General features: G+C 40.2%; 1 protein-coding gene across 2 annotated transcripts in view; it reads right to left on the bottom strand.

Moving 5' to 3' along the window:
* Positions 1-20,770, bottom strand: part of STARD13 (StAR related lipid transfer domain containing 13) — a 222,246-nt gene that overhangs the window by 170,239 nt on the left and 31,237 nt on the right. Inside the window, exon 1 of one of the 2 annotated variants that reach the window (XM_024755329.1) lies at positions 1,671-1,927. The exons of the other annotated variant lie outside the window; for it this stretch is intronic. Coding sequence (XP_024611097.1) covers positions 1,671-1,839 — 169 coding nt within the window. The 5' untranslated portion in view covers positions 1,840-1,927. Of the gene's footprint in view, positions 1-1,670; positions 1,928-20,770 lie in introns of those variants that run through there. 2 annotated transcript variants of the gene reach the window in all.

The raw sequence follows: 20,770 nt of genomic DNA, 5'->3' as shown, positions 1-20,770 counted from the left end.
ACATTCCATTGCCCAGTATTAAAAAAAGTGAGTATGCTCAAATTTTCTAATTAGGCAAAATGAAACACAGACACAGAATACATTTTCAATGATCATGCATGTGTTCATAACTTCAAGTCCTCAACGGAAAAACAATCTTCATTCCAGAAAGAATATAATTTTTAATGAAATCAATCATTGCAAATTCATTTAAGGAGATTTACAAAGATATTTCAAACTATTTGTATGCAATGTTTCTAACACAATACACTTCATAAGCATGCTGAGGAACATTCAGAGTACAGACTACAAATCATCACCAAACATCTATTGAGCCCCTATGTCCATAATGATGATGACGTCTGGTAAAGCACCATTGTCAGAAATCTCTAAAACTAAAATGGAGCTGGTTTTTATTATAAGCCTAGTGTATTTTTAAATCAAGCCACAGGGAAATAATTACTTTTGTTTCTATTCAATCAAGACATGCACACAGAGTTTATGGAATGACATAATATCCTTCCTGAAATCAGACCGGTATGTAGGACCAGTATCCTTCACACATAACCAGTTCCTGAACCTTTAAAAACAAATCCTAATTTCCAAGGAAACAATCTCATCAAATGCTGCTCACTAGAATACATATTGTTCCTTTTGGAAACATTACAATAAGATTTTCATGATTACAAACCCCAACTTCCCCTCTAAAATTCAATATAATCTTAAACTTATTTATTTAAGTGGAAATTGTACTTTTATAATGGCTCTAGAATATCCTGGTCAACTTATGTATCACCAATATAATAATTTAGTTGTTTAGAAGTCTGGGAGGGGGTGGTTATAAACTTCATAAACTTATTGTACATGTGTAGTATGTGTGTGTGTCTTTTAAATGGGCAACAGAAGTTTCTTAGGAATGTTCACCTTTCTACTTTCTACAAACCTATCCTAAGATAAAGCGCATGTTTTAAACTATTTTTGGAGAATGATGAGTGTTAGTGATTTTTTTCCCCCCTGAGAATAAAAAGGAACACGTAACAACTTGTAATCAATATCCTCTCCTCTCTGCCTTATAAAGCTGGTGCTTCTGTCACAAGATTTGCTTTGACATTAGCAGACACTTATCCTTTACCAGAAAAACAGTATCAACAAATCAGTGGCAACTGCTGACATAAACGTACAAATAGGCAGAGAATGTGACACTGGTTGTCAGCCCAAGGCCCTTAGGAATAGAATTTTAACTTTCTCCTGTCACTAAGAGTGCTCTAAAGAATCTAGTCAGGGTGGAAGTTAGTTTCCCACCCTCTCCTAATTAAATAAACAAGTGTCCAAGTTTTAAATGCGACAGAGTGTGTGGAACTTGTCACGTTTAAAAATGAAAAGCTCCTAAAATACATACTGAGGAAACCTGTCTCATTTATTCTGTAGAGACACATAAGTCTTGGAAATTTATGATTCACTGTCCTACCGTGAAGTTTTTTGTGGACTTTATGTTGAGTTATGTGGCAGCTAAGTGCTGTCACTGTTTGCTTGAAACGGCAGCCTTAAGTTATTTCTGAAAGGTATGCGCAGCTTGGCATAGAAATCCGTATGTTGTAAAGTGAAAACAATAATTTTAAAAACTGGGTTAGCATGAAAGAGAGCCAACAGAAACCAGAATTAGCAACAGCCTTCCACTACCGGCGACTCACCTTGTTGAATTTTAGTCACTAGCTGATGGCGTGCTAGAATCCGGCTCATCCTGTAAGGAGAGCGTCTCGCAGTCTGATCAAATCGCAAATACATCTCCTGGCCCTCAGGTGTCATGGCATTTAGATAGTAGCAACCTGAAGCTGGGGTCCTGGGTCCCTGACTGAACATCCCGGCAGATTTTCTTTTGCCCTCAGTCTGCCCTGTGGCTGTTTCCGTCTGCCTTCAGTCTCAGTTACAGAGCGAGGCATCCAGCCCAGCAGAGCTCAGCAGACCCAGCGATTTTTAAAAAGAAAAAGGAGTGCCAAAAGCCACAACTCAGAATTCCAACCCCCGGCCTCACGTGACCTCGCAGAGCCAATCAGAGGAAGACAGGAGATGGGACGGTCCACAGTCGGCCCCAAGCCCCGGAGAGAGGCAGGTCCAGCCTCTCTGATCCCCACACAATGCAGGAAGGCAATGCGAGTACTGCCCTGCCTCTGAGCTGACTAAGCCCCGAGAAGCAGCACTCACTGAAAGAGTTCAAAGGAAAAGAGAGAGGGAAGAGGAAGGGCAGCAGAAGAAAAATAAGCCCTGGGCATAGGAAATCAATCTTTCTGGTTGTAAGGGTTAGAGAAAGCACACTCGCCTTCTCCAAGGCAGCTAAAAGATGGATGTGAGAAACAAATGAAAAACTACTTCAAATAAGCATAAACCGCTTAGGATAAATTACCACCCTTCATTACAGAGAAATAAATAAAGCTTTTCCAGTGAAAAGTGAACTTCAAGTGCTTTAAGGCCCTAAGTAAATACGCTCCAGGCCCCTTCTGCATGGGAAGTTGAGAGCTCTCACAGATGAGACTGGCAGAGGCAAGAGCACAAGTGTGTTTGTTAAGTATCTACCCCTTTAAATTTTCCACTTCTCCAATTTTTAATCACCCAGAAGTAAAGTACTTTTGAAGTACCTCTCACATTTAAGACACTGCCAGGAATCATTGTAGAGATGCAGATCCACGCAATGCTGCTGTTGCCAAGCTGCCTGGGATCAATAGAGAAGTTATGCAAAAGCATATAACACAGGCCTTATGTGAAAGGGGCCTCAAGGAAGACACAAGAGCAATATTAGAGGAAGCAATATTATTTTTGACTGGGGTGACGAGAGCAGGCCACACAGAGGAAGAGACATTTGGGTGGGCTTTAAAAAAATGGGTGGGATTCTGACAGGCAGAGACTGAGGAGGGCTTTGCAGGAGGATCTGTGCCCACATGTGTGGAGATCGGGAACCACAGTGTGTGTTTAAGGAAAACGTGAGTAATTCCACTTGGCCATATCCGAGTATACATATGGGGGTAATTAGCATTTTTCCCCTATTTTTTCTCTTTAATATTGTTTGATGTAAAGAGGAAAAAAGTCCATAGAAAACATGTTATCAAATTCTGAACCTGGGGCTGAGGGAATAAAGTTCTTTGAAAAAGAGGCATAAGGCCAAGTTGTTCTTATATTTGGCTGTCTCAAACTGAAACACAGCCTGGCCTGGGATTTGGAATCCTAATAATAAAAAACTTTCAATTGAAAGTTCAACAGGACTTAAATTAGGTCCTCGATTCTTGCTGCTGTGGCTAACGGCGGTCAGTCCTAACATCTTTCCCTGTGGGAACTTTGCAATTCTGAGAAGCAGCTCATTTCGTGTAAATATCTTACTAGGTAAATGAGCACGTTAATAAAGATCCCTAGGGCCTACACTGGAATGTACTCTCTCTCATGGCAATTGTGAGCCTCTTCTGATAATTATGCAAGAGTAAGTAAGGGTCAGGTTTTCAAGTCAGCGTTGATGCAGGAAAGGAAAGGGGTGTTCCTTTTTCATTTTTATTTAGGATTTGATCAGAGTTTTTCTCTTCCAGGGGCTCTTTTGTGGATGGTGAAAGGGATCTAAGATCTAGCGACCCTGGTATGCCAGAAGCCTGGGCACGAATGGCAGACAGGCTTAGCACTCCACTGCAGTATTAGATGCTTGTGAGGTCCAATCCCCAAGCTCAGATCCAGCACTGGCTGCCATCTGATGGAGATGCTGATGTCAGCCACCTTGTGTACATGCTTTCAGTTTGATAGTCCAGTGTTGGGGATGTCCCTGCCGTAAACACCTGCCAGTTATCACTTTTCAGTGGGAGAGTGTAGAAGAAGAGTAGAGAGAGAAAGAAGAGCGGATCATGGGACTTGGGAACTTTGCATATGTGCTGGGAAACCAAGCAAAGGGAAGGAAAAGGCAGGAAATGATATGTAGTTGCTTTTTAGCTGTGGATAACACTTAAAGAAAGACTGACCATTCTCAGTGCCAACCCTGGAGTTTAACACTGACTTGGCTGCATTTTAAAAGTAAATGGAATGATTCTTCCTGAGAAGCACTGCACTGTATCCTGGCCAGGTTACTATTTAAAAAAAAAAAAAATTCACCATGCCTCCTTTTTGCATAATAATGAATACATGAACATGTTGAAAGTCCTGAGGTGTTTTGTTCTGAAAACATCAAGTTCATAAATATGTATTCTTTGATATATATAAGCAGATACAACAACATGAAACATAGTATTTCATAGGAGATGGCAATGAAGAACAAGAATTGAATGTAAATCAGGGAGAAAAAAGAAGAATTTGAATTTCCTAATTAAAAGAAAGCTTAGCGTAAAGCCCAATTTTTCTAAAAATCAGTCTGATTTTTAATAAAGGGATCTATGAAGGATCATGTATCAACATCTTTGTCTTCCCTGTGTCATGTCCAACTTATTTTTTATGGTTAAGGTAGTAGTATCTATAAATCCATGCAACTACTCACCGTGGTTTTGCCACTTTGTGTCCAAAATACCATATTTAAAGCAGTAGGTAACATTATTTTCTCATTAGCATCATTATCGCCTTGTTTCATGCTAATGTATTGCTATGAAATCTGAGCCCTTTCAGTGAATTTTTTTCATCATTTGGTCCCAGTGTTAGAAGAATCACCACAGGGTGGGCAGTTCTGTTCTGCTTGTTGTAAATGTAAAATCAAGAAACTGCTGACAATCTTCCCTGGGCTGAAATGTCCTCCATGCATCTCGTGGAGAGAGCTCTTGCTCTTGACTGGTGAGTGAGTGAGGACCAAAGGAACCAGAGAGAGGGAGAGAGTGCTGAAAACCCAAGATGCTGGATTTCCTCCATTCCAGTTCCTTCAAAAATGAGAAAAATGGATGGTACTAGTTTTTAGTTTTCAGCTACTTTTCCTCTCTCCTAATTTGGTCATCAAGAAGAATCTTCACTCAGACTATTTCAGGGATGGGATAAACAGATGAATATTGGGAGCCAACAAGAACAGTGAACAGGGGAATGGAAAAGGGAGGGTGGCTGACAATGCTAAGCACCTACTGAGTGCTAAACCTTATGCTATTTACATTTCATGTCTTTAATTAATCTCCACAGCAACCCTTTGTGCTATCCTATTTTGTGGAAAAGGAAATTAAGACTCCCAGAGGTGAAGCAATGTCCCAGGTCATATAACAACCAAGTGTAGAGCCTCTGTGTATCTCCAAGCTGATGATATTTTAACTCTTTCCACTGTTACACATGAGGGACAGGGAAGGAAAAACTGTGGCACTAAAAGGGTGCTGGGGAAATTGGATAAGGGAGAAAATTTTCGGAGGAACGTACTGAAAATCATCTTAATCCTATTTAATTGTATGTGATAGCGGGGTGGAAATATAGGTATAGGATGACTAAATTCTTGCGGTGGTTGAGATCGAGGTGTCTTTAGAGTAAGGTACATAGCCCAGAGCCTTTAACTAACCAGTGAGAACCATGGGCCCTCTCTGGAGTAAAAGACCAAGAACTGGAGACCCACCCATCCCTTCCCCAATACTGAAGTGAAGAGGCAGCCTGACCATCTCTTTGCTTAACAGCTCCTTTTTTGAAGGGTAGACTGTCCTCTGCTTTCTGCTCATCCTCAAGGCTAACTCTGTGTACTGCCTGGCCTCCTCCGTGGCATTTCTTCCCAATGCACACACTCCAAATACAGTCAAAACTCTGAAATTTGACCTCTAAACAAAACTTTTGGTATTTAAAAATTTTAAGTCTTTTGATAGATGATCCCAGATTAGCGCTCAATGGAATTTTGTGTACACATGGCAGAAAGCGAGGAGCGCTTTTACAGAAGCCAGGAATGGCTCACTGTGCTTTCATCTGTCTGCTGCTGCTTCTATTCCTTCACACACATTCCAGCCTCCTCGTCAGCCTGTTCAGAGGGAGCCAAGGTAGTTCTGCCAAGTAGGAAAATGTTTGAGATACAAGTGGTCGGTAGAAGAAAAGCAGAACCGATCTGGAGGGCTGCTTTTAAATTACTTGAATCCAAAGGTTGTGGGTTAATGTCAAAGCCTTCCTGTGGGCTCTGAAGCTCATTTTGAGAATCTCTACTAATTGATTCGTGATGTATGTGCCCCGTTCTTTGTCAATAAACCTTTTCAACATACATACACCACATGCCCAAGGACCAATGCAGGCCAGCCAAAAATACTAACATTCGCAGCCGTGACCAGGACCCTCCACAAAAGGTTTCAGAGTGGATTCTCTTCTGACTCAGTTTCTCCACCTCTAGGTCGTGTCTCCCACTTGGAGTCCAGATCCTACTGCAAAGACTTGTGAGTGGTAATAGATTTTGTTTTTTTGCCTCTCAGCCCTCGCTACTCTCTTTAGTTAACTTCACCTTTGCAGGCCTCTGCGAGCGCATTCTCTGCCCTCATTCCATCCCCTGGGGACCATAGCCAACCATCAGCTCCAGTTCCTATGGCCAGCGATCTGGTCTGACTTGTCCTGGGCTCTTTGCCCATACCCATCCATTGCAGCCAAACCAAAATTCTTTCACTTTTATAAGTTGTTTCAAAGATCTGCAACCATGTGATTTCCTACTCTCTCACCCTGTCAAAACCTATTGCCTTTGGAAACATTTTCATGACTAACGCAAAACCTTTAGTATTCACAGTCATGTTAATACCTGTAAATAGTGGTCATGTGGCACATTAATTAGATTAGCTTGTTACATGCTAATAAGCAATCCATTTGTTCACTGCAACTATTATGGGCATAACGTTTTTACATCTCGGATTTGAAAAGGATATTAAACATCTTCTAATCCAACCACTCACCTATTATACAAGTCACTGTCAGATCAATTAATGAATGCTTTACCCAACGTATGTGAAGGATATTATCTCACTGAGGACTACAAGATGTTTAAGAAAGTTTTTCCTTATAATTTCCATCCATTGGCTCTAATTCTGTCATTTGGAATTAGGACAAATCTATTCCTTCTTCCATATGCCTGTTCTTCAGACATTTTTAGAAGGCCAACCTGTCCCTTATAAGAATCTGCTTTCACATGCTAAACATTCCTTTCCATCAAACCACACATCTTCTAACTATTCAGCAAGCTGATTGCTGTCTTTTGGATCTGCTCTAGTCTGTCAGTATCTCTTTAAAAATATTGCTCCTACCCTAAACTTAGAGCTCTAGATATGGCCAAGCACAGCAGTATATGGCATAGTGTGTGGGTACCTCCTGAACTCAAGGGATTGCACTCATGCTGATCCAGTCTGAGATAATGAGAGGTTTTATTTTTTTAAATCTATATTTACTCTATCATTAATTCAGCATGGTATTAATTTGAATTAAGTAATTGAATGCCTGCACAGCACTGCAGTAAGTATGAAAGATATAATGGTGAATGCGATGTGGTCCTTGACTCAAGGGACAGTCTGCCAGGGAAGACAGAAAGAAAACTCACCATTACACCAATGTTAAGTGCTGTGTGGGAGGCTATCTCCATCACCTCAGACTGTGTTAGAGTCAGTCTAAGTGGTGTTTCTGTGTCTTCATAAAATCTGTGTTAAATGAGTGTTCTCTATCCTGTACTTAACAAATGAACTTTCAAACTTAAGAACAGGTCTTTAAATTTATTAAGATATTTTTAATTCCTGATTTTCTCCTCCAACTATTTAATTCTGCCTTGTTCTTTAAGGTAGCTAATGAAAATGCCTCCATTATAAAAGTATAAAATAAACAGTTAAGTGTGTTTGGAAAAAGGTAAAGGAAAGGTGGAAACATAAGAAAGCCAAGTTCACAGACATACAAGCCACACAACCCTGTATATTTGCAGGAGGTGGCTGAAAATGTGGCTTAAGATTCCTAACAGACAAGCCAAAAGGGAAACAAGATCAGTTATGAGATTTAACATATTCATAAGATAAAAACAAAGCAGTGATTCAAGATAAACACACATCACCAGATATTGAGACCCCCAGGGAAAATTTTCTTGGGTCCTCACAAAGAATCAGCATCCTCAGTGATATTGGATATGGTAACAAGCCTTAGTCCATGGTTTCCTAACTGACACTTCAGTGTCCGTAATAGTATGATAACAAAGCACTATATAGGAAAATTAATTCTAGGAGGGCACCTCAGAAAACATGGTTTGAGTATGCTAGTCTCTGTGATCTTTTAAACTATGTGTTGAATCATATCACTTCCCTGATTAAAATACTCCACGTTTTCTATTGCACCTGGAAAAAAATCCAGACTTCTTACTTGGCCCACGGGGTCCTGCGTGCTCTATTCCCAGCTCACCACTCCCACCTCATCACAGTCTCCTCACTAGCTTTCTCTAGACCTGGCTGCCTTAGAGTCTTCTTTCTACGTGCTGCTCCTCAGCCTGGAATGCTCTTCACGGAGCCCTTCCCATAGCTGGCTCCTTCTCAGCTTTCAAGCATCATCTTAAGTCATGCAGTCTCAGATGGGCCATCCTGTTCACTTTACCTAAGCGGAAGCAGCACCCCCTGTGTTGCCTCTATAGCACTTTCTAAATTTGTAATTACCTATTTATTTGCTCGTTAACCTATACATTGCTTTACCTTCCCAGTAGACTGTCGTGTCTGGACCAGGTTTATTTCATGCACATTCTATGTGCCCACCACAAGGCCTGGCACATAGGAGGAGGAAATCAATAGCGGTTGATTGAATAAATGATTGAGTAAAAAATTGAATAAACGATGACCTGAATTTTTCCAAGGATAAAATTTAGAATGTCTAGAGGAGTGAATGCATATATGTTAGGCAATATGCTGTTGCTACAACAACTTGGATTGGATAATGACTGGACAGCAGATGATTCAAGGTTTTTTCCTCCAAAAGGAACCTGAAATGCACATATTTTGCTTTGTTGTTTAGGGGCAAAAGTATATGCTTTGAGCATCAAACAGAGGACAACTTAATTTTCACAAGTCCCTTGTGAAAATAGGGAGCCTGGAGGAAATGAGCAACCCTTTCTCCACAGAGAGAGGCTGAAGGGCATAAAAAAAGTTAATCTATCTTCCTTAGCTTTGAATCAGCCTCAAATTTTTAAGCATGCCTGTTGTGCCTTCAATTAAAAAGTTGAACACCATTGGGCCAACTGTTCTTCATGGACCCATTCTGCATCTGGGTTATCAACCACCTCTATTTCTTCATGCTCATAAACATCTTTTAATAATTCTTTAAAAATTTTTCCTGGAGATTTAAATTAATTTATTGTCTGGTATTTCTAGAACATATATGTTTTTGCCCTGATCGAAAATACATGTAATTGCTAACTTGGGGTGTTTCTTTTCTTTATTTTTAAAGAATTGCTTAGATTATTAGACAGGATCTTTCAGCCCCTTAGGTAGAATTTGTCTGTTCTTAGAGACTTATTAGAGGCTTATCTTCATCTCTATCAGGTTTGATTCTATAATCTCCTTCTCTGTCTTGAACAACAGTGAATATATTTTCTTTATGTTGACTCAAATTATAATTTGAATATGAAAGGGAAACTTGCTCATTAAAGAAATCCTATGATGAATCCTTTGGGAAATTATTGATGCTCCAAAGTATCTGTTTTGTAAATGTTTGAGAGTGCCCATTGAAAGGCACACCATTATTAAGATGGTATGCTGGAACCAGAGGTTGATAACTGAGATTCCTAAAATATCATCCTGTTACCTCATCACCAATCAATCAGAAGAATGTCCATGACCTGATCAGGCACCCTGCAACCCTCACTTCTAATGCTGCCTTTAAAAACCTTTCCCTGAAACCTGAACACAAAGGAGGTCAGGTCTTTTGAGCATGACCCACCCATTCTCCTTGATTGGCGCCCTGCAATAAATGCTGTATTTTCAGAAAAGAAAAGAAAAAAAAATGTACAATGACCTGCTGCCCTGGATCCAGTGTCCATTTTTATATATAATTGCTTCCCACCTGGTGTCATGCAACAGTTAGGTACTAAGTAAAGTTTGGAAATAACCATGGCCCACAAACTGAAGAGGAATAAGACTGCAGGATTAATAATGCAATTGCACTGTTTATATAGTTAAACCACATATGCCTTCCTGCATAAATTCAGCTCAGTACACTAAGAATATGATAGACATTTTTCCCTCTTTATTCCTAACATAAGACCACTAATCTATATTTTAAAGAACTGAAAGTGGTGCCAGGAGGAGGAATGACGTTAGAACACATCCCATACAGAGAGAAGCACTAAGAATTTGAGAAGGTAGCAACATAGCTCTCTAGAGCCCTAGATGGAACTTGGAGGTGACTGGGAAGACAAATTTCAGTGCTTATGGCTGGGCAACAAGAGGAGGGACCTCTTTTAGGTTGGGAAGAATGATTTGACCAAAGATGCTTCTGGTATAATTAAAATATGATTTTTTTGCTGGTATCTTGTCATAAATAGAAACAAAGCCACTAATTAACTCATGTTACAGCTTCTTTCACCCTTTCGTAGTGAAATATTTCTAAGGTATATTTCGTGCTAGGCACCAAATGTACAAAGATGAATAAGACACTGCCCCTCTTCTCAACAGTATGATTTATAATAGGAAAAGTTGAGGGTAGTTACAATTACAGGGCTGCATTACAGGTGCTACAACAGAGGTGCTCAGAGGGTGCCTGTGGGAGCAGAGTAGGGTCAGCTAAATCGGAACAAGAGTAGACTCACACACACAGCAGAAGAAGTAGTGCTGAGGCTGGCGAGATGCAGAGCTGGGTGAGATGCAGAGCTGGGAGAGAAGGAGGGAGAGACGATATTGGGGGGGAAATGCCCCTGAAGAGAAAAAAAAATGCATAAATAATTTCCTATGCTAGACAACCTTCTCCAGTTATTGAGAGATTAGTATCCCAAATTGCTGCATCATAGAGACTCTCAGATTCTAAGACTCAAGTTGGAAGGACACACCTTTCCATCAATATTCCTCTTGACTCTTGTCCCCTTGTCTCCACCGAAGCTCTAAAGTCAGGGGATACCTCTCTGCTGTGGCTACTTCCTGGAGGTAATAGTCCTTTTAGAAGAAGGACTATGATGGATAATGGTAAAGAACTAAGAGGCAAACTGAATTCAGCAGTTACAGGCTTGGGCAGAAGGAAAAGGGATCTGCCGGGGAAGGCAGCAACAGTATGAAGTCCTGAATCTACCCACCAGATGCTACTCTGGCTTTGGGAAACAAGCTACCCTTTGTCTAATCATCTTTCAAAATTGGTACAATTCTACTTTTTTAAAAAATTAATTTATTTATTTTTGTCTGCATTGGGTCTTTGTTGCTGAGCACGGGCTTTCTCTAGTTGTGGCAAAAGGGGGCTACTCTTCCTTATGGTGCATGGGCTTCTCATTGAAGTGGCTTCTTTTGTTGCGGAGCACGGGGTCTGGGTGCCCAGGCTTCAACAGTTCTGGCATGCAGGCTCAGTAGTTGTGGCGCACGGGCTTAGTTGCTTCGCGGCATGTGGGAACTTCCCGGACCAGGGCTTGAACCAGTGTCCCCTGCATTGGTAGGTGGATTCTTAACCACTGCGCTAGGGAAGTCCCGGTACAATTCTACTTTTAAAAGCAAAGCAGGTTTCTAAACCTATATCAATAGTAGCTTCCCTTGAAGTTTCCTGATACTGGTGCTCCTTTGAATTAAGGGAAGAAAAGGGCATTGCTTGGCTTTTATGCCTGTTTTGTACGGCCCTTCTGGGGGTAGGACGGGGGTGTTCTTTTCTGATAGAGAATATATGTGTGTGTACAAATATACAGAGGCTGTCCTGAGATTTCTCATGTTATTATTTCTCCAGAGCTTGATGTTTAACAAAGCACACAGTCGCCTCTGGCCAACCTCTGAGAGCACATCATAATAACACTGTGTCTTATGACACAAACCTGTTTAAACAGACCGAGTACAACAGAGATAGCCGGGCGTGGCTACCTTCTCCTTATGCTGCTCCACCAAGATGACTCAACACTAATCAATCACAGGAAAATACTAAGCACCAAAAATTTGTTTGCTGCACAGAAGGCTAGAACATATCAAAAGCTACTCTCAATCTCTGATGAACTTAAAATACCCTCTTTCATTCCCTGACTTTGGGGGTCTCAAGGGCTGTCCTTGGCCTTGGCTTGTTTCTCAGTACGTTTTACCTTAGAAAATCTAGTCCCACGGCATTCTGTTAATCAATCAGTGTACTGTTGCAAATCAAAAATGTAGGGCAGGGGCTTCCCTGGTGGCGCAGTGGTTGAGAGTCCGCCTGCTAACGCAGAGGACACGGGTTCGTGCCCTGGTCCGGGAAGACCCCACATGTCGCGGAGCAACTAGGTCCGTGAGCCATGGCCGCTGAGCCTGCGCGTCTGCAGCTTGTGCTCCGCAGCAAGAGAGGCCGCGACAGTGAGAGGCCCGTGCACCAAAATGAAGAGTGGCCCCCGCTTGCGACAACTAGAGAAAGCCCTGGTACAGAAACGAAGACCCAACACGGCCAAAAATAAATAAATAAATTTATATTAAAAAAAAAAATGTAGGGCACAAGATGGTGTGGTATATACTACGATTACAATTAAAAAAAATTTTTTTTAATGCATAGTAAGAAAAGATTAGAAGAAAACACACCAAAAAGATAACTATGACCATTTTTAGGATGGTGGAATTATGGATGATTTCTTTTAAATTTCCATTTTCCAAATATTCTATCACATGACTAATTATATTGCTTTTATAATAAGAGGATCAAGCCTAACCAACGATTCACGTCAGGAGGTGTGGAGAAGAAGCCTCAGACTTAACCTTACTTCCAGCTGCCTCTGTGTCTCACAGATGGCAGACATAGACAAGAAAAATCTGCATACTGTCTAACATGGCTTGAACTTCCTCAGTGCCTCCCACAGTATTAGGCAAAACCTCAGTGTTCAAAAGAGAAAGAGAAAAAGAGAGAAAACAAACAAAAAAATCTATGATTTCCTTTTCAAAATGTCTCTCACATCCATTCCTTCTTGTGTTATTGCCTCCACCACATAGGGACCAGCCCTCTTGCCTAGACGATTCTGACAGTCCAACTTGTGTCCCTGTCTAACCCTGCCTCCTGAATACCATCTATCCTGAACACCACAGAACCTTTAGCTTCTCAGGATACCACTTTCATCATATTTCTCTCCTGTTGCAAAGCACCAAATAGCATCCCAGCTCTACCACTTACTGACTGTTTTAGTCTCTTAAGGTTTCCCTTTCCTCATGTAGATGGGTTTATATGTATATATATTACTTATCTTGTATACACATAAGGGAAGCAAGTATATATGATTATCAGTTCATCTGAACCAAGAAAAACTAGTTGAAAAAGGATTTTGTATCATACTTCTTGAATGCTGCCTTTTGGGCAAGATTCAATAGGAGTGCTAAGAACTACCAACTGCACAGACCGAATCTTTAGGTATAGGAAACTATCTTTTCAGCTTTTTTCTTTTTTTTTTTTTTTTTTCGGTACGCGGGCCTCTCACTGTTGTGGCCTCTCCCGTTGCGGAGCACAGGCTCCGGACGCGCAGGCGCAGCGGGCATGGCTCACGGGCCCAGCCGCTCCGCGGCATGTGGGATCTTCCCGGACCGGGGCACGAACCCGTGTCCCCTGCATCGGCAGGCGGACTCTCAACCACTGCGCCACCAGGGAAGCCCTCTTTTCAGCTATTTTAAAACCTGAGAGAAATAACATAAAATATCCTTACAGTTAATTTACCAAGAGCTGATATTTACTTCAGCATTAGAGATATACATAAGCATATTAAAGTTCTCACTTCCCCAACAACAAGCAAAATCCATTTAAATAATATAGTGGTGACACTAGGAAGCAGTCGGATAAAGTGGTCTATGCACTTTTATCCAAATACTTCCCGAAAACTTACTCAGAAGGGCTATTTTTACTAGTGTACTTAAAATTCTAGCTTCAAAAGAAATTATTAAAGACAATATCCTTTTCTGAGAGTAGAGGAAGAGAAAGTGATTTTAAAGTTAAAAAGCAAAACAAAACAAAACAAACTTGGCCTATAATTTCTCAAATCTGGACTCAGAAGGTCCCTTGGGGTCCACAATCAGGGTTTGGAAGTCATTCTGTGGTTCTCTTGAATTTTGCACCAAGCCAGCCCCTCCATATTGTACTTTTATCCTCCTGCTCTAAGTAATTAGGTGAATGGGCCCAAGCATTTGGAATCAATTTTATTCATGAACTATTTTTTGAGCTCCTGCTCTGTGCCAGGCAACGTTCTTAGTGCTGGGAATGCATCAATGATTAAGACAGACAGTGATCTCTGTCCTAATGAAGCTAATGTGGTAACCAACAAATACAATAGCATGGATATATTTCCTTATGATCTGTGAGTCTCCAAAACTGACGCTGTTTGCAAAATGTTGTGCGTATTTTCACCTTTTTAGAGCATAGGTCTTTGGATTTCATCAGATTTTCAAAAGATGATGTAACTATCAAAATATTTTTTAAGTGGCTCTAAAATATAGTTCTAGAACGCTTAGAACTGTGGCTTTGGAGTCAAGTCAGCTTGTATTCATAGTCAGGCTCTGCTACTTATTTACTACATGGGCTTGGACAAATAAATTAGCTCAATTTTCTGCATCTAAGTTTTCTCATCTGTAAAACTGAGGTTAGGCCTCATAAGGCTCTTGTAAGGGTTAAGTTAGATTATGGAAGTGAAGCGCTTGGCGCACTGTGAGATTAGCATCCCCCCACCCCCTTGCCCTTATTTTACAGGTTTTGACCCAAAATATGAGTGAGAAATTTGAAGCAGGTTCAAAGTACAAAGATAGAATAAGTTGCCTCTGATAGCTAGGAGGTCCTCATCCTTAGAGAATCTCAGTTTCAGTGTGATCAGCCACATTGGAAATGTCACATGTTAGCGAGGAAGGTCCAAACTAAGAGTTTATGATTCTATGAAATCACCGACATTATATGTATCAAACGGGTGGAGGCCTAGACTTTTCTTTGGAGAGGATTTTATGACCCATTATACAGCCAAACTTTGTTCTTTGATTCCATGAGTAGAATAAATGCTTATTGTAAGCTATACAATGATATTTGGTACAATTCTCTTAGTATAACTCAGAGACACAATACTCATGATTATAATTAAATTGTCTTCCATTTGCTCAGAATTTTATAATTTTTAAAGATTTTGAATTATAAATTTAGGCTCTTTGTTTCACTTGATGATGGCAACAGCCCTTTAAGACAATCCTTTGAAAAGACCTGCCAGGCCTGGCTTGGTTTTTCCCCCAGTTGCTCTTGCAGCCTCAATAGTCACATCCTCCTTCTTGCTCTGTGTTCCCGGGACACTGGCCTTCTTTCCAAGGCAATGGAACACGCAGTTCCCTCTTCTTGGGCTATAACACCAGTTACTCCCAGCGTGGCATAAGCAACCACTGCTCAACACTCCTTCCCTCAAGGACAATTTTCCTGTTGCCCTATGTAACACATGTACTTCTCCCTTGTAGCTTCTGACATAGCTGCATTATAACATTTGGCGGGGGGGAGATTATTTGATTAATATCTGTCTATGCTCCTAGTCTGTACATTCTTTGAAGGCAGGAACTATGTGTATTTCTGCTCATTATTGTATCACAGCACTTAGCCTAGTGCCTGGCCCACAGGAGTAGATAATAAATTTTGGTAGAATTAATGCTGGATAAAAGGCACATACACAAATGGTATTTTCACTCTGTATGTGAGAAAATGAAGTGATCTTCAGAAGGGGATCTGACTACTCAGTGAGGATGAAGCATGGGGACCTGGTGACTTGACTGTTACTTTATCTCTCCTCCCCCACACCATATCTTTTCTCTCTCTCCCCTCTTCTGGACTGGACTCTGTTCTAACTAAAGATGTCTAGTATACCTTTTACTTTAGTATGTTAAGTCTTGGTTTAAAATCAGGACTAACCTATGAAAACCCAAAGCTGCTGATATATGTCAAATGTCACTCCCAGTCAAATTCTTCTGCAGGGAATTTCCACCTTGAGTTTCTTTTTCTTAGAAAACCTGGACTCACCCATTTATTTTAAAATTGTTCTCAGAATTGCAGCCCTTCTTTCATTCCAAGCAGAGCACATGCTCAGGAAGCCTTCTCATGAAGTAACTGGGGTAGAATTAGTGGAGGAAAGATTGATACAAGCCACAAAGCAACATTAAGCCAAAGGAGAGTCATTGTGCTGCCCTGTGACAGTAGAGTTAGAGAAAAGATGACACAGATGCACACCTGCCTGGAGCAAGAGCGGAAGAGGAAAATAGTGATGACACCTGTCACACTACCTAGCAGTGACGACATTCAATATGCCTGACGCTGTACTAAGAGGCTCTTTAAGGGAAGAACTAACTCTAAAGCTGAGTGTCAATAAACGCAGAATTTAGGCTAATTCGCCTTCACACCTAGCTGACATGATAGCTCACATTTTTTAACACTATGGGCCAGGCACCATTTTAAGTGCTTTACATGCTGTATCTCATCTAATTCTCAAAACAACCCTATGAGGTAGTATTTTTTCCTAATTTTACAGATGAAAAAACTAACCATCTATCTTGCTCCCTCCTGACTCTTCTAGCTCTAGTTTTTCACATACCTAGCTGCCAGAGTTACCTTCTAAAGTATAGTTCCGATATATTATTCTTTCTACAGTATAGTTCTGACATATTATTTATAAACATCAAGAGGTCTCCCACTGATAAAAGGATGAAATCCAAATTCTTCAGTCTGGCATTAATGGTCTGTCATGGTGGATGCCCTTCTTATTGCCTGAAAAAGCCTTAAAATTTTTCATGTTTGGAAGGAAAGTGATTCTACCTCTGTCCCCACTGTCTGTGATGCTCTCTTCTTTGCTCCTTCAATTCCAAATCATTTTTCAAGACCTGACTCAAAGTCCCCCTTCTTTGGGAAGCCTTTCCAAGCCATTCTTGCACACACAGCTTCCTTTCACCTCTGCATTACCACAAAACTTATTTCTGAAATAATCACTGAGTACTTCATTTGGAGATGCTTTTTATTATCTCTTAGTGATCTTATATTAAAAAGTTCTAGAAGCCCATAATATGCCATGCACATCTTTGAACCTTCCTCTTTCCAGTCTTGTGCCTCCCTCAGAGAGGCAGTGTGGTATAGTAGAAAGACCAAAGCTTGGGACCCAGCAAGACTTAGGTTCAAATCTTGGCCACTCTTACTGGTTAGGTGGCCCTAGACTTCACTTATATCTCTCTTAGCTTCAGTGTCCTCATCTGCAAGTAAAGCATAATGATATACACCTTGCATTATACAGTCTATACTATGTCCATTATACCCAGTAGGGCTCAAGAAATTATTATTAGATTTTATGATTGACGGATGATACAATAACTGTTGGCCAGATTCCTAAAGGAGCCTAAAGTCACACAAAGCATATTATATTAAGTATTGGTATTTAACTACCACTATGATCTGACACTTGTCAGGGCGAAATGAAGGAAGAAGAATCTACTATGTGCCAAAGATATCTACTATGTGCCAGGAAAAATTATTCCTATGCGTCGAAGTGGTAAAGTAATGCCAAGCACTGGGCACATTCAGTGAGAAGGACTTCCAGAAGCCTTTTGTAGTTGAACCATAATTCCAGGTTATGTCTGATAACAAACTTTTCTTGCTGGAAACCTTACCTAGGATCCTGGGGCAGCAGAAAGCAAAAGATTTCTAATCCTTTGATACTCACAGTGGGGTCAAAACCCAGCAACGTGGGCATCACCTGGGAACTTGCTGGAAATGCAGAATCTTGGGCCCTGCCCCAGACATACTAAATCAGAATCTGCATTTTAACAAGATTTGCAGGTGGTCAGTGGCACATTAAAGCTTGAGAGGCACAGTTCTCATATAAGCCCCTCTTTTCATCAACAAGGAAGATGAGTTTGTAGACTTTCCCAGGTTGTGAAATCTGTTAACTATAGACACAGGCAGGGTCCAAAGGCCCTTAATTTTGAGGGTTTTGATCTTGCTGCAGAGACACAGATGTCTTACATGGTTAGGTGAATATTTTAGGCATCATATTTTTTACTATGATTTATCACTAAAAGTAAAATTATTTTTCTTAAAGATCTTATTGATTTTAATGGGCTTTAGTTCTAAAAAAAGGGCTAAAGTCTTTTATTGGTACTAAAATAGCTTAAAGCGTTACAGGAATGTGTTTTAGTACTTAACATTAATTTCATGATTAAATTCTGAAACCCCTCTCTTTTAAATCTCAAAAAAAAATGTTTATCAACATTCCATGTGATTTAAAAAAAAATCACCTTAAAAATAACTGATTTTCTCTGCAGACATAAAGATAAGAATTCTGTATAATTTTTAAACACCATGTCTCTGAATCAAGGAATTCTGTAACTTTGAAATAAGAGTTTCAAAAAAAAAGGGAGAAGTCAGTCCTCTCCTGGACATCTACATTGTTGAAACTCTACCTGTCTCTTCAAGGTCTATCCAAAATATTAAAATTTATAAATTTTATTTATAAAAATATCGCACCCCCACAAGACATGATCTTGACTACAGTGAGCCCCCCAAAACATTTTATTTCTCTTCGACTCTGTGTTTTCTATCACTGTTATTTGTTAACTTTTCAAATTTTCTCTGCAAAGACTCGAAACATTCAAAACTTCATTAACTCAGCAAATATTTACTGATAGTCTACAGTGTGTCTGAGACTGAGAATACAATGATGAATAAAATCAAAATAGTTAATATCCTGCCTTCAAGGAGCTTCTACTGCAGTTACATGTTAAGAATGTTGACCACAATCAGCTGACAAAAAAAGCCCATAAGAGCTTCAAGTATTTCATCATTACACTGATAGCTGTTAGCCCCAAGCTTTTGATGTCAAATTGCCCACAAGCACCAGGTAGATTCATTTATCCATTCCTTCACCAGACACTTAATGAGCACCTATTCCTGTACCACAGTCACTAAGCTCTCAAAGAACTGACAGATGATGATTCAGGCTGAGTTAAAGAGGAGCATTCCACACAAGCCTGGGGATCAAATTAGGGGTAGGTGGAGTCTTACATCTTTTATTCTCTGTATCCTCCACAGTGATTAGCAGAACACCTTACACAGAGTAAACATACCACTTCTTGGGACTTCCCTGGCAGTCCAGTGGTTAAGACTCTGTGCCTCCAATGCAGGGGGCACAGGTTCAATCCCTGGTCGGGGAACTATGTGCTGTGCAGCCAAAAAATAAATAAATAAAATTAAAAAACAAAAACAAATGTACAACTTATGTATCAAGAACATAAAATTCACCTTAGGGAGTAGACAGCAAATCAGCTGTATATGTCCTTATAGTTAAAACATATCCATGTGGATAATAAAATTTTTACCAACAGGAATATTCATTAATTTAACAACTATTTTTTATTTATTTTTAGTGAGTACCCACTATGTGCCATGCACTATGCTAAGTACTGAGCATAAAGAAATAAGATGTAGACCTCCCCTACATGGGGAAGACAACAAATAACAACAGTTAAGGTACCCTCTAGTATTACAGTATATTAAAGCACAAGATTCTATGGAAATACACAGGCAGGCCTCGTCACCCATGAGCGATTTGGGGAGGGCTTCAGATCCAGTTTAAAGGTTGGCATATATTCTCTCTATCTGTATCTTAGCAGTAGGCCCTGCATCTACTAAAGCCTGAGCTAGGCATTAGGGCTTCACATTTTATGTTCCTCTTTCTGTGCTTATCCTATACCTATCATCTCTCCCTTTCGGAAGCACACATAAAAATGTGAATCTTCTTGGTCACAAGCTACCACAAAATTTTCATTTATAATCAAATGTTTAAAACGATTACTGGTAAAAGAGCAATTGTGGTGTTTCTTTATTAGTCAGTTTTATCAAAGGGATCGTTTTTTACAGAAGTTTCTGGGCAGACTTCCATTGTTTCATTCTGACATTGGATTTCTTGGCCCTCAAACATAGAGGGTCTATATTTGGAGGGACAATAGTCTTGCTCCACATGGAGCTTTATAGTAGCAATTGCTTCAGGAGATCTGGCAAAACCCACTCTATTGATAGTCACTTGAGGAAGAACAATTGTATCACAGCCATCTCCTCCTATGATGACCATCACTGTGGCTCTAGAATTAGTCCATTTCCCAATTAACTGTTGTTCATTTCTTCCTTTGATTATTCTAACTAAAATGTTCCTGAATATATAAATGAAACACAGTGTATGGAGAAAATAGAGCAGGAGTGGACATGCCCGGGATGGATGCAAGAATAGAGCTTATAGGGCTTCCCTGGTGGCGCAGTGGTTGAGAGTCTGCCTGCTGATGTACTTAATTAATCACTTAATTCTGTGATTTTTTAACAAGCACAGCTTTCTGCAGACTTAATACTGATCTCAGACAGCAGTTTAGATTCGTGCCCCGATCCGGGAAGATCTAAAAAAAAAAAAAAAAAAAAAAAAAAAGAATAGAGCCTATAGTACATTTTAAAAAAAATGTTGGAAAAGCATCTGTCAATGTGCATATCTGCATTTCTTAAAGGAATTAAACTTCGACCCGATCAATGACCAAATTTTTAATCAAATGTCTTGGCAAAATATGATTTGTCTTGTAGGATTACCAACTTCCTCCCACATGGTGCCTGATGGTTGCCCACAGTCAGTGTGTTGTGAGCCTCCTCTGTGCTCTGAGGTCAGCAAGACCACCAAGGATCTGATGTTGGTCACTTTGCTAGGCTCTTTCAACAAGTACTTAATTCTGTGATTTTTTAA

Source organism: Neophocaena asiaeorientalis, unplaced genomic scaffold (genome assembly GCF_003031525.2).
Source record: "Neophocaena asiaeorientalis asiaeorientalis breed wild unplaced genomic scaffold, Neophocaena_asiaeorientalis_V1.1 scaffold59, whole genome shotgun sequence".
Lineage (NCBI taxonomy): Eukaryota > Metazoa > Chordata > Mammalia > Artiodactyla > Phocoenidae > Neophocaena > Neophocaena asiaeorientalis.
Note: the sequence above shows the minus strand (reverse complement) of the source record. Positions and strands in the feature narration are given on the sequence as shown.